The 14,322-nt window shown below is 42.9% G+C and overlaps 1 protein-coding gene across 1 annotated transcript in view; it reads right to left on the minus strand.

Moving 5' to 3' along the window:
• ZMAT4 (zinc finger matrin-type 4) overlaps positions 1 to 14,322 on the minus strand; it is a 347,134-nt gene that overhangs the window by 208,117 nt on the left and 124,695 nt on the right. Inside the window, exon 3 of the mRNA XM_047717168.1 lies at positions 11,603 to 11,692. Coding sequence (XP_047573124.1) covers positions 11,603 to 11,692 — 90 coding nt within the window. The remainder of the gene's footprint in view (positions 1 to 11,602; positions 11,693 to 14,322) is intronic.

A 14,322-nucleotide genomic window follows, 5' to 3' on the forward strand; every position in this document is an offset into this window, starting at 1 on the left:
GCTTTCTGGTGTTTATCAGGGCACATTCATCATTGTCTCAGCATTACCTGCACCAAATCCAGGTCACATAAAGTTATAAATTTATCTTGTATTCTAATGGCACAACCCGTGGCTGCTTCTAGGGCAAGAAGAAAAAAATATATATTCCTAAAAGAACACATTGACCTAAACAAAGCCAAACAGTCACAAACCAGAATGTAGTGAAGGAAACAGACTTCTTTGTTCTGCAAGAATAATATTCTGAGCATGAGGAATGCCCAGAGGTTACTAAGGAGAAACAGAATGGGCACATGGGGTCGCCTAATGGGAAGACAGCAGGCATGATTTATGACATAGCCTTAAGAGAGTAAAGACTCACTGTGCTGTGTAGGACAAAAGGAAGAAGGGAGGCAAGAGCTTCTCACACCCCTCCCCATAGCCAGGGAAGAGTTGGAGATAAATGGACCCAGACACATAGGGCAGACATTTGATTAAAAGTGAGTGGTAAAATTTTTTCAGGAAAGAGCTGGGATTTAAGAGAAGAACAGACTTCTGTTTTGTGAGATTCTAGGATATGAACTAAGAAAATCCATCAGGGAAAAAAACTGAGATAGGAAAGATCACTTGAGATGCAGATACCTGAAAAGAGGAAACAGCAGACAGGGAAGCGAGCCAAAGAACCTGGTTCCCACATGCTAGTGAGCCATCAAGCTGCGTCTAGGGGCTCCCACACTCCCCTGTTAGCCTCTTGGAAAGGAAAGGCAACATAGAGACTGACATCTCAGAGCTGAAGTTAGAGAAGTCTATGGTCCCCAGAATTCTTTTATTCTAACTACCCTCAACAAAACAAAACAAACAAAAAATTTGTGATTCATTTTTAAGAGCCCATTTGGTGTGCAGAGTGAAAGACATGAAAGACACATGCTAAGGCATTTGACCTCTACTCCTCCATGTTTCACCACACCCAGTAAGTCTGATCCACCTGCTTGCCCTGGAGGCAACACCAAAACGTCCTCCAGAGAAGAACTTCCAGACTCTGTTTCCTTTTTTCTTAGGGCTGAAATAGGGTGGGAAGGTGGGAAGCATTAGCTGCACATTTGAATAGTCTTGATTTGTGGTGCACTAGGGTCAAGCTTCCAGGGCAGACAGGAGAAGACATGCAACAGTTGGTCACAGTGCAGCCACTGAGAGGGCAGCTAATAAGTAAGCGGTGTGGTTACAGACAGAAGAGATGGAGCCAAAAGATGTGGGTGACCCCCAGAAGCACTTGCTGGAGAGACCAGCCTGGGCGATGACAGCATAACCTCCCAAATCCTCCCCCTGCCCTTATATTTTGGGCACACGATGACCCACATGAGACCAAGAACCTGGTGGAGATCCTCAGAGAAACACTGTTCATGACTTCCAGATTTTCCTGAACAAACCCAATTTTACAAAATCTCCATTTAACAAGGCACTTTGATAGGGTTATAACTAAAATATAATTTCATGGTAATACTCTGTAAGATTCCCCATACATAGTTTTTATTAAAACTATTTTTAATCATAATTGTTTTGGAGAAAAATAGGATAATACCTTACTATGAAAATACAAACAATAATTTATGGAACACCTCTGTGGGAAGAGATAAAAAGATGAATAAGGTATGGTCCCTGCCCTCATAAAATCTAAAACTGTGAGTCTTATCATTTCTGCCTTTTGAGCTAAGGAGGAACAGAACAAACTCCCTGGAAGTCACTGGATCTAGGTCCTAAAACCATATCTGAGTTATTCCAACTGTCTCAATAACCCCAGTCCTCCTACTAGAAGCATGTTATTTAACCACCAACGACTTCAGCATCTGTCTTTCTAGAAGCCTCCAAAGAACTCTCTGCTATCTTACTTCAGGATACCAGAGCTCCAATTCTCTCCTCTCCCCACCCCCTGCACTTGGTAACTGCTTTGAATTCATTCAGCACCCTGTCCCGACCTTGGACATCAGTGCACCTGAGGGAACCTCTAGCCTGTGCCTCCGTGAGATCCAGCTCCTGGGATGGCACCTGGCTTGGCCTCACGCTCCAATAAAAAAGGAGAAAACCTTCATTGGAGGACAAAAGTCTACCAGACACTTCTCCCTTGCTGTCCCCTACCCTGCAGCTGGCGGCAAATTCACCTCTAGGCAACTTTAGTTCTGCTCAGCCAGGATCGGCATGGAAGAGCATGGAGAAAGAGTTTTCCTCGAAATCCATCCTGATTCTCAGATCTTCCTGCTCTCTTTGCCCTTAGGGAAGAAAATTACCCTGCCTGTAAGAGGGACAGCAACCACCCAGGGCAAGTTCTGAACTGGAAGTTTTCAGAAACCTCCTTCTGTTTCAGATCCATTACCCAGTCGATTGATTTTTACAACTTATCCCTCAAATCCATGTATTTCTCATCGTTTGCTGCTGCCATCAGCCTCACCCACATCCGTACCCTCAGCGGCCTCCTGAAAGTCTGATGCTCAACCGTTCACCTCCACTCTTCTCTCCACTAATCCCTTCTCCGCATCTGAAGTCACTGCCTGCTTCCATCTCTGAATACCAGCCACACTGGCTTTCATTTTCTACCTCAAGTGTGCCATGATTTCTTTGACTATAGGGCCTTTGAACATGCTTTTCCCTCTGCCTGGCATTCTTCTGCTTCCCCCACTCAACTTTCAGACACAGCTGAAGCATCAGTTGTTCAGGGAAAGCTTCTCTGATCCCGAAGACCTATGATTTCCCTAGTCTACGCTTTTCCATTACTGTCCTTCATTTATATATTTGTATGCTTTAAAAAAAAATGCCCATTTCTCCCACTATCCTATAAACTCTATAAATTGCAACTGCATCTATTTCCTTCATCATGAAATTCTCAGCAATCAAAATAGTACCTGACTCTTAGTAGGAAGTCAGTATTTCTTAATAAATGAATGAATGAATGAATGAATGAATGAATAAATGAAGCCTGTACAGTAACACAGAGCTCCAGTTTTAGTACCAAACAGTATTGTGTTTGAATTTGGCTGTATCATTCTCAAGGTCTGGGAGTTGAGATAAGTATTTGACCTAAGCTTTAGACTTCACTCCTTTTAAAAAAAAAAAAAAATTTTAGGGGTGCCTGAGTGGCTCAGTGGGTTAAGCCTCTGCCTTTGGCCTGGGTCATGGTCTCAAAGTCCTCGGATTGAGTTCCGCATCAGGCTCCCTGCTTAGTGGGGAGCCCGCTTCCTGCTCTCTCTCTGCCTGCCTCTCTGCCTACTTGTGATCTCTCTCTGTCAAAAAAATGAATAAAATCTTTTAAAAATAAATAAATAATAAAATAAATAAAAAATAATTTTAAAGATCTTTTTTTAATTTTTAAGTAATCTCTATACCCAACTCACAGCCCCAAGATCAAGAGTCGCATGCTCTTCCAACTGAGCCTTCCAGGTGCCCCTTAACCCCTTTTTAAATAGAAGCACTAAAGATTCCTACTTGCATTTGTCAAGTTCAAATGACATTTCTAGCAAGTATTCAGCATAGAGCTTGACACATAAGGAGGGCTTAATTAATGACTAGCTAACAAGGGAATGATTCAAGGATATGTCAACAGTAGAATCAAAGACCCAAAGACCCACTATACTACTAATGTTGTAGGGGAAAAAAAAAAAATTCATAGCTATCTTTTGATGCATCCTTCTCTTCTTCCCCTCTGGATCAGATTTTAGAGCAAAGTAATAATTATGATACAAATGAGTTTCAGAACCACAGTCCCAAGCTAGAGGTCTAGTCTGGGGCCCAGAGAGAGTCATGGATAACAGAATGCCATGCTGCACATTCACATTAATGAGGAGTTCTGTTTTTTTTTTGGGTTTTTTTGTTTTTTCATTTAAATTATTATCTGGTGTGTCTGTATAACAAAATTCTGATTCCTCTTTTGGGTACACTTTAGAGAAGAAATATTGGACTTTGCAGGACATACTCTTGATTTGTAGGGACAAGAATGTGTATTCTGAATCAGGGTGATCTCAAAAACCCAGGAGTTCTGGCTTCCCCTGAGCTGGCTTTGCTGTGTAGAGGGCACGAGAAACCGACTCTCTCCATTGCTTCCCCAGTGCTGCCGGCTTCAAACAAATTCGTCTAACAGAACTCGTTCCGACACGTCAACCTATCTGCATCAAGAGAACCTAAGCAAGACACCACGTGTCTATTCTCACTCAGAGGTTTGGAATGGTACTTCCCCCTGGCCAAAACCCTCAACTCACCACGAGGAAACTAAAGCTCTAAAGGAACAAGGACAAGGCAGCTTTGAGAGTCTGGAATGATGGAAAGGGATCCTTCCTGCGAGGAGAGAGACACGCAACGAGAGGAGGGACAAAATCCCTCTTTCTTCACCAAAACGACCCAGCTTGCACAGAGAGCAGCAAGCATGTTCTGCAAAGGGCCAGAGGGGTAACATTTTAGGCTTGTGGGACATCAAGTCTATTGCAGCAACCCAGCTCGACTGCTGCCCTGTGAATAGAGCTGTTAACATTGAACACGGCTGCGTTCCAAAAAGACCTGATCTGTGGACATGAAAATTTGAAGTTCATGTATTTTTCACACAGCAGTATACTCTTATTTTATTTATTTTTTAAATTATTTTTATTAACATATAATGCATTATTTGCCCCAGGGGTACAGGTCTGTAAATCACCAGGTTTACACAATTCACAGCACTCACCATAGCACATACCTTCCCCAATGTCCATCACCCAGCCACCCTCTCCACAGCCTGCCTCCCCCCAGCAACCCTCAGTTTGTTTCGTGAGATTAAGAGTCTCTTATAGTTTGTCTCCCTCCCGATCCCATCTTATTTCATTTTTTAAGACAATTATCATATGATCTCCCTGATATGAGGAATTTGAGAGGCAGCATGGGGGGCTTGGGGGATAGGGAAGGAAAAAATATAGTCTTCTTTTAATCCCTCCCCACTCCCCTGACCAAAACACGTAAGGCTGTAAAAACCGTTCCTGGTTTGTGGACCTCACCAGAATAGGCAGTGGTCTGAGGCTGACAAGCAGTTATTTCTGACCCTTGTTTTATAAATCCACATGACCTCACCCGTACTGATGTCCTAACTGCCCTTCAGGTGTCCTACAGGAAAACAGCTGGCCTGCCCCTACTGGACTAGAGAGTTGTGTATTGCACGGTGGGGACGAAAGATGGCAACGAATAGACAGAAATGAAAAACCCGATGAAAGAACAGTCCACACATACTTTACCATTTATCTTGCAGCTTCACGAAGAGGAAGGTTTTATTTGAGCCCCTTAAGGACTCTGAGAGGTAGGCCCGGCAGCATTCAGAGGCCCTGATTACAACCACAGCAATTAAGGTTTAGAAAGTCCAAAACAAAGTTATAAAACTAATATATGCAGCTGAGCCAAGGACAAAATCCCCACTTCTAGCTCTAAATGCACAGCTGGAAGTCAAAGCACACAGCTCTCATTGGTAAATGCACCTCTTTTTGAGAAGTGCTCATGAACTGAGCTGCAGACCCCTGGAGAAAACCACATTTTGACAAAGTAAATGCTAGTATTATGGATAATATATGGCTGAACCTCTCCCCAACATCCCACACTTCACTCTGGTCTCCACTGCTGCACTGAGTGAATTCTGTGCTCCTCCCACCCCACATTCACGTCCACCTTGAACAGGTGACACTGGAAAATAGGATCTCTGCAGATGAATTAATTACAATGAGATCATACTGGATTGTTACAGTGGGCTCTAAATCCGGTGACAGTCGTCCTTACAGGAAGAGGAGAGAACACACAGAGACCCACACAAGGAAGAGACCGGGTGAAGACAGAAGCAGATTGGCGTGATGCAGCTATGAGCTGAGGAATGCCAAGCACTGGCAGCAGCCACCAGCAGCGAGGAGAGAAGCATGGAACCGATTTTCAATCAGAGCCTCCAGAGGGAGGCCCTGCCTACACCGTGATTCAGACTTGTAGCCTCTAGAACTGTGAGAAAATAAATTTCTGTTGTTTTTAGCCACCCAGTCTGTGCGACTTTGTTACAGCAATCCTGGGAATCTGACACAGCCGCCCACTGGCATTTACGCTCTAGAAATACCTTTGAATTTGGTTTTCCTGAAGACATTACTCATGTTGACTCCACACTCAGAAGAACCTTTTGCGGGGTGCCTGGGTGGCTCAGTGGGTTAGTAAGTATCTGCCTTCAGCTCAGGTCATGATCTCAGCGTCCTGGGATCGATCCCTGTGTGGGACTCCTGCTCAGAGGGGACGTGCTTCTCCCTCTCCCTCTGTCTCTCTCCCTGCTTGTGCTCTCTCACTCTCTCTCAAATAAATAAATAAAATCTTAAAAAAAAAAAAAAAGAGCGCTTTGCTGCCCTTATACACTGGACTCACCCCCCACGTATCCCTCAAGAATCAGTTCAGTCCGCTTTCTCCAGGCAATTCTGTCCAGCCCCATTCTACCAGAAGAGGTTGGGGACCCATTGAAGTATGCCAGACATTGCTCCAGATGTCTGTGGTCACACCTGTGCAGCTATCACACTGTATTAGAAGACATGACTGCACACTGGACACTGCCCCCCAAACAGATCCTAATCTCTGTTGGGGAAGGATCCGTGTCCTTTCTCTCTACATGCGTCGTACTTATTAGCTGCTTGCTACCTATCTCCAGAAGTGACATGGGGAGCTTGTTTGCAGTACCAGAGGAGTTTTCTTTGGTTTCCTTTTATATTTCCCCAGCCTTGTCTCTGCCACTTACCGGTGTTGTAACCAGAGCCGAGGGACTTAATTTCTCTCTTTCAGTTTGCTTTTCTGTAAAGTGGGGATAATGATAGTTCCTACCCTACACAGGAGTGAGGATTAAATGTGTTAATGTATGTAAAGCATTTAGAATGGAAGTGGGAAGTGCGTGCTAACCACCAGCTATTATTACTTTGCCCCAGAACAGCAGTGCTCTCTGGCTATGGACCCAGCAATGGCTTCAACACCTAAATATAAGATATAATTTCAAGATATGGGGGAGAAGCATAGGAATAGAACTTAGGGAAGCAAGGAGAGTCTCAATCTCAGGCCTGACCAGTTTGGGCAAGTCATAGTAGTGCCTAGGGCCTTATTTTCACTTTTGGCACAAGATGGGGAAACCCAGGATTTTAGGGACCCATAAAAGTGATCCTGGAGGTTCTCCAGCTCTGCTGAATGTTCCAGACCTATAGGAAATCATACAAGTATTTAAAAGTGATAAGCTTGAACACACTAACCAAATGTCAAGTTTCTCCATTTAGAAGGAATTCTATTAACTCCATGTCAAAACACTATTTACTTAATACCGGCTGGTGATTTTTGCTGGCAGTTACTTATCCTTACAGAATAAAAACAAAACTAAATCATCTTTTTACTTAAAAATGTTGTTCCATAAGTAGACATTTCTTTTTTCCCAAAGCAGGTGAGAAGATACTAAAAAGTAACTTGAAAACCTGAGACTTTCAATGAACTAGATGTTCTCTAAAGTCCTTTTTGGCTCTAATGCTCACAAGATTACAGAAAATTTCTCTAAGGCAATCAACTATAACAATTTATTTCACATTTAATTTTATTCTGTGGCCTCAGGAGGAAAATGCCTCACTCTAAAGTTTCAGGGGTAAAAAACAAAACAAAACAAAACAAAATATAGAATATCCAGATGAGTATTCTAAACAGTAAAGCATATTAAGGGAGGAATTTAAAAAGCTGGGAATGTCAGAATAGGAGGCAGAAATGAATTTTGTTTTTGAGAAACAATAAGAAAGTCAAATCACCTGGCACAGAAATGACAATAGACCTTGGGAATAGTAATAGGCACTTCTGTTCATCTGGTTGTAAATTTGGAGTTACTATGTATTCCCAGAAGGCTAAGAAGTGGGAAGGAAGGGACAGCTGCCGTTACTTATCAGCCCTCTCAGTTTTAGGAATCAGTGTGGGCCCAGGTTCATGCATAGTCTGGGCATGGAAACTCAGCAACAAGTTTTCTGTTTTCAGAAGTCACTCAATTTGGGGGTATTCAGGGCAGCCATGAAACTGTTCTCAGTAAGGTAAGACTGGGATACAAACCCATCATAGCCCCTGGAAACAGAGAAGTGGGAAGGATGGGCAAGAATGGAGAGGCATGTGGAACAGAGAGTTACATTCTTCTAAGAACACAGGGTATTGGTGGAGAGGGGAGCAATGATGACAACTCCTGGGAGAAGGACCTTTGAAAACAAAGTCCTGAATAAAGGAGCTATCTAATTTGGGCCTTATGAGAAAACTGTGCATTAGATGTCCTTTTTATCCCCATTTTTATCCCCATTTTGCAACCCCATGAAAATAAAGACCAACTGAATGAGAAAAAAGAAAGGCTATTTATTAGAGCTTCCCATAGCCAGGATGTTAGCCTCCATCACGTGCCTTTGGAGAAGACTCACAGGCAAGACAGGTGGGAAAGGTATGTAACGGTATAAAGGGGCAGCCTCAGGTGTGCCCTGATTGAGGCTGTTCCTGTGTGGAAGCTGTAAATAGGCAAACTACAAGTGTGTATCCTTATGTGATTGCTTTGTGGTGCCTATTTGGCTTTCTCTGGTTGGTTCCAAGGTGGAAGCAGGGACAAAAGTTAGGAAAGCTATCAGGTATTCACCATGTCCAGACTATTTGGGGCCTATTGTTTCAGGGGTTATTGTTTGGCTTCCTGGATTGTTACTAGAGATAGTGGTCTGACTTCCTCTAGGTTTAACTTAGGCAGGCTTCCTGGGCTGGTTACTATACATTGGTTGGTTTGGTTTCCAAGGCTGGTTGCTATAGGTTGTGGGTCAAAGTTCTAATTTTATTTATTTATTTTTAACTTTTTTTTGTTGTTGTTACAGTTGAAACCCAATGTTACTTTAGTTTTAAGTGTATAAAAGTTCTCTTTCTCTCTTTATATATGGACTGGCCATTGTCTATTTGTATATTGTCTTCCAATCCTTGGGTATAAGTCTGTAAAAAAGAAAGTTGGCCAAATAATTACCAATATTAACTGTCACAGCCATAGTGAGGGACTGGAGTGGCTTCCATGCTGTATCTGGTATGTCAAAATGCCTAAGGCAAATGACATATTCACCTATGAAATGTATACACACCCTAATAAAAGCATCAAATATCTCTTTCAAAAAGTAAGTTCATTATGGGGGCACCTGGGTGGCTCAGTCAGTCAAATGCCCAACTTTTGACTTCGGCTCAGGTCATGATCTCAGGATCATGACATTGAGCCCCGTGTTGGGCTCTGGTTTTAACACAGAGTCTGCTTGACTCTGTCTCCCTCTCTAAATAAATAAAATCTTTTTAAAAAAAATTTTTTAAGTAAAATTTTTTAAGTAAAGTTCACTATGCTTCTTTTCCTGCTTACTGATTTGTCCTTATGTTATGACTATGAAGAGCTATAGAAATGATTTAAGAAATAAATCATTGGTAGATCCAAGTTTTCAAAGATACAGAGATTCCAGGAACCAGAATCTGACCAGATCTATGTCCCCAAGTAACACTAGTGTGAGTCCCAGTGCCCCCTATCTGTCTGCCCAGTCAAGCCCTCCCTAGGAGCTCTGACATAAATAAGTACAATACTCATGACTCAAACTTGACTAGATAGAAAATGATCCGTGTTCAAAGAGCTAACTGTCAACTGTCTATGAACCCCACACGAAATAGCTCCTGAATGAAGGGACACGAGCATCATCACGGGATGATTTCAGGGAAAAGGAACTAATTCTGTTCTCTCTGCTAAAAGATCCTGATGGAAAGCAGGGCTCTGCTATAGCTACAGGATTCTGAAATTACCTGAAAGCTGGCTCAGGCCAACTTTGCTGGGGGTTAGTAAGTTCTTCTGATCGGAATGTACCCAAGAATGCACCCGTCTGTTCCCTGGCTCCCAATTCTGCCAACTGGTATAATCCATTCAAGCCCAAAGACCCCTAGCTCAAATACCAATTCTCAGAAACACCATCCCTGAGTGACTCGTCCTGGCATGGATCAACCTGCCCTTTGTCTCCATGGAGCTTTGTGCAGAATGTTAAATAAACACCTACCTTGTGGGATTACAGCAATTTTTTTATACAATGTTTATGTCCTCACTCAACTCTGAGTTTCTTTAAGGCAAGTCTGTGCCTTATTCATCTTTTTTTTCCTCAGTATTTAGCATGTAAGTATGCACCTCACAAAATCCAGTAAGGAAAGTGTGATTATGATAGCCTCATTGAGGACACAGGTTCCGAGAGATCAATTATTTTGCCTAAGGTCATAAGGCTAAGAGCTAACAAGAACTAGTCTCTGTCCCATTTCTTAGCAGTTTAGAAAGTTTTCATGACATCTTTTGCCTCTAATAAGCTCTAAATGCTGCCTCACCAAAGCAGTCAAGACAACTTCACAATGTTCCGGATTAGTCTGGGTATGAACAGCGAGTTTCGTGATGTAAGATATGTGCTTGGAATTCATTAACACCAGCCCTGATGCTCACTACCTGTGGTCATAAGCAGTCCTCTTGTTCTCTCTTTTTCTCCTGTGAAGAATACACAAGCTCATTTCTTGTCAAATTTCTTCAGTGTTCATGTATTAATTTTTTTTAAGATTTTATTTATTTATATGACAGACAGAGAGATCACAAGTAGGCAGAGGCAGGAGAGAGAGAGGAGGAAGCAGGCTCCCCGCTGAGCAGAGAGCCCGATGTGGGGCTCGATTCCAGGACCCTGAGATCATGACCCAAGCCAAAGGCAGAGGCTCTAACCCACTGAGCCACCCAGGTGCCCCACATGTATTAATTTTTAATAAGAAAGGAAGACCGGTATCTATCTGGCAGCTGAAGGAGAAAGGGATCACAAGCACAAGCGAGAGCGTAGGGTATAAATTCCATGCCTGCAGCCTCGTCCGGAACTCAAAGGACAAGTGCTTTCTGTTTAATCTGCAGTGTTTAGCACAGAAGACCTCTGCAATGGATGGGTATGAATATTCCACTCGTTAGGAAAAGAAACCCCTGCTGAGAGGAAAGAATATTTATTTTATCAGTCCCTGCATTGGCCTGGCTGAAGTAAACCCTTCGTTCTAACTTTACATCCTCAAAGCAACCTCCTAATTGTCATTTTCTTCCCAAGTGAATGTTCCCTCGGGGAGAGGGGCACTGATCAAAAACCCTGAATATTTTTATTTGCAAGATATGCACAGTCTGTATTATAAATGAATAAACTGGCATTCAGTTTTATACAACAAAGGAAAAATAAAATATGTAAATAGCAAAGTATCTCATATTTCTGACAGGATTTCTCCTTAAGCCATCTTTCCTACTCTTTTTCTTGTGACAGCTACTGCCTCCCCTCCCCCAGCTGCTCTCCGTCCCCTCTGGATGGTCTTTCTCCACTCTACTCTGGCACAGAATCATCACGAAGTCCCCCAACACCATACTGGAACGTTTGGGCAGGGAAAAGGAAAAAGCCTTGCTAATGTGTAATATTTTCTGTTGTATTTAATGAGAACTATTTCTGCTCCCTTAGCTCTCCTGCTAAGGTAGACGTGACTTTACTTCCTAGACCTACACAGTTCTCAGCAAACTGAACAGATCATCTGAGGATATCAGAGGGTGCCAGATACTCACATTTTCTGACCGGAGCCTCTTGGCTGGACACCCACCATCCCTGGGGTGAAGCATGTAATACAGTCGGACTTTGCTTGCATGTTTTCGACTCTGGGAAGGAAAAGCAGAAGCAGATACTATGAAAGAGAAGGCATTTTAAATCCTCAGACACATAGCCTGTGACTGTATATGCAAAGTAGTAAAGTTTCATTAAAAACACTTCCACATGCTCCTGAGAATTACGCAGGGTGAAGATTCAGATAGGTTAAGCGACTTGCCCAAAGTTACAAAGCCAACATAATTTCAGAATTAGAAAAGATGGTGAAAGAATAAAGTTAAAAGCACTGGGATGTTTAAGCCTGGAGTGAATCACATATTTAATTATCCTCAAAATAAGAACAGGTCAGAGAGAGAATAGTACAAGGATGGGCTGTGATGGAAGGCCAGGTCCCCGGCCTTGTCTCGAACTCCCTCTGTCCTGTCTAAGGAACTGGGGACAGACAATGCCCCCTGGGAGTCGGCAAGCATAGCATCTCCAACAGAAGTCTCTTTGTCTGGTTCTCCCATTTTGGAGCCTCATTAATAAGCTATTAAAAAAGATTTTCCAGATCAGACATCATGGGCAAAAAAGGATATCAAATGCAAGTCTGAAGATTGATCAGAGCCCAAACTGCGTGCAAGCAGGCAGAGCAGGTCAACCATAAAGCCCCATCAGCCACAGGGTTAGCAGGACCCTGGGTTTCGACCTGTACTGACGTGTCCAGGCCCAGCATGGAGAAACTGATCACATCCTAGTTCCATCTTCCCTCCACTCCTTTGCTCCACTGAGAGCCCTCCTGAACTCCCCCCCCCACCCTTTAAAGAACGATGAGAGACTGTGGGCTCTGAGAAACAAACTGAGGGTTTTGGAGGGGCGGGGGGTGGGGGATGAGTGAGCCTGGTGGTGGGTATTAAGGAGGGCAGGGATTGCATGGAGCACTGGGTGTGGTGCATAAACAATGAATCTTGGAACACTGAAAAAGATAAAATTAAATTTTAAAAAAAGAAAAAAAGAAAGAACACTACAGTTCTAATTTCCAAGCTGCTACCTGAGGGATGGCCGAGTGACAAGAGCACAAATAGTCCCAAGTTCGGAAGCCAGGCACAGCTCTGAGGCTCTCTGGCTGGGTGATATTGAGCAAGTCAGTCTAATTTGTTTATAGCTAAAATGAGTCTCATCTTCTCTGCGTACAAAATGAACATAATATTTATTAGGGTTTTGCTGGGAGAATCAAATGAGGCAGTGCATGTGAAAAACTGCAATCCACATAATGCTTAACTTAACGTGTCTCACCAGCGTGGGCACCAATCCTGAACTCTGAATCTACAGTGCTAGGATGTGAATTCTCCTTGAATCCATCGCTACCTAATTCTGATCCCCGAATCCTCCCTTTGTTCAGGACTGAATTCCTCCTTCTCCAGGCCTTGGTTCAATTTTGTCTTTACTTACAGTCGGGGACCAGCCAATCTCATGCATGATGGCTTGCCTTCACAGATTAGCCACAAAGGCAAAGCAAGCAGGCAGAGCAGAGAACGTTTCAGAGAATGCACAGCAAATTGCAACTTGTTTACAGGACAGGATATGATGTAAATCCCTCAGCCTGGTTTTCCTTCTTTATCACTTTTTTCATTCCTTTATTGTGCTTCTAAAAACATGGTTCTAACAGACACATGAAAAAATGTTCATCATCACTAGCCATCAGGAAGATTCAAATCAAAACCACATTGAGAAACCACCTTACACCAGTTAGAATGGCCAAAATTAACAAGACAGTAAACAACAAGTAAGTGTTGTAGAGGATGTGGAGAAAGGGGAACCCTCTTACACTGTTGGGGGGAATGCAAGTTGGTGCAGCCTCTTTGGAAAACAGTGTGGAGATTCCTTAAGAAATTAAAAATAGAGCTTCCCTGTGACCCTGCAATGACACTACTGGGTATTTACCCCAAAGATACAGATGTAGTGAAAAGAAGGGCCATCTGTACCCCAATGTTTATAGCAGCAATGGCCACGGTCGCCAAACTGTGGAAAGAACCAAGATGCCCTTCAACGGATGAATGGATAAGGAAGATGTGGTCCATATACACGATGGAGTATTATGCCTCCATCAGAAAGGATGAATACCCAACTTTTGTAGCAACATGGACGGGACTGGAGGAGACTATGTTGAGTGAAATAAGTCAAGCAGAGAGAGTCAATTATCGTATGGTTTCATTTATTTGTGGAGCGTAAGGAATAACACGGAGGACATGGGGAGATGGAGAGGAGAAGTGAGTTGGGGGAAATTGGAGGGGGAGACAAACCATGAAAGACTGTGGACTCTGAGAAACAAACTAAGGGCTTTGGAGGGGAGCGGGCTGGGGGGATGGGTGAGCCTGGTGATGGGTATTAAGGAGGGCACGGATTGCACAGAGCACTGGGTGTGGTGCATAAACAATGAATTCTGGAACACTGAAATGAAATTTTTTTAAAAAAGGAAAAAATTTTTAAAAAGTAAAAAAAAAAAAAAAAAAACAGTCATTGAACACTTTCAAGGCCTTTAAATGGGTTTAAAAGTGCTAATGGAACATGAAAGATATTACAGATGCATAAAAGTACTTAAGTGTGATTTTGAAATATATTTGTAGCCATTTCTAGGTTGCACTGTAAGTTGTAATCAAGGGTTACCTGGAGTCTCGTTTGCCCATGAGATCGGTAGCATAAG

Source organism: Lutra lutra, chromosome 2, assembly GCF_902655055.1.
Source record: "Lutra lutra chromosome 2, mLutLut1.2, whole genome shotgun sequence".
In the NCBI taxonomy this organism is placed as follows: Eukaryota; Metazoa; Chordata; class Mammalia; order Carnivora; family Mustelidae; genus Lutra; species Lutra lutra.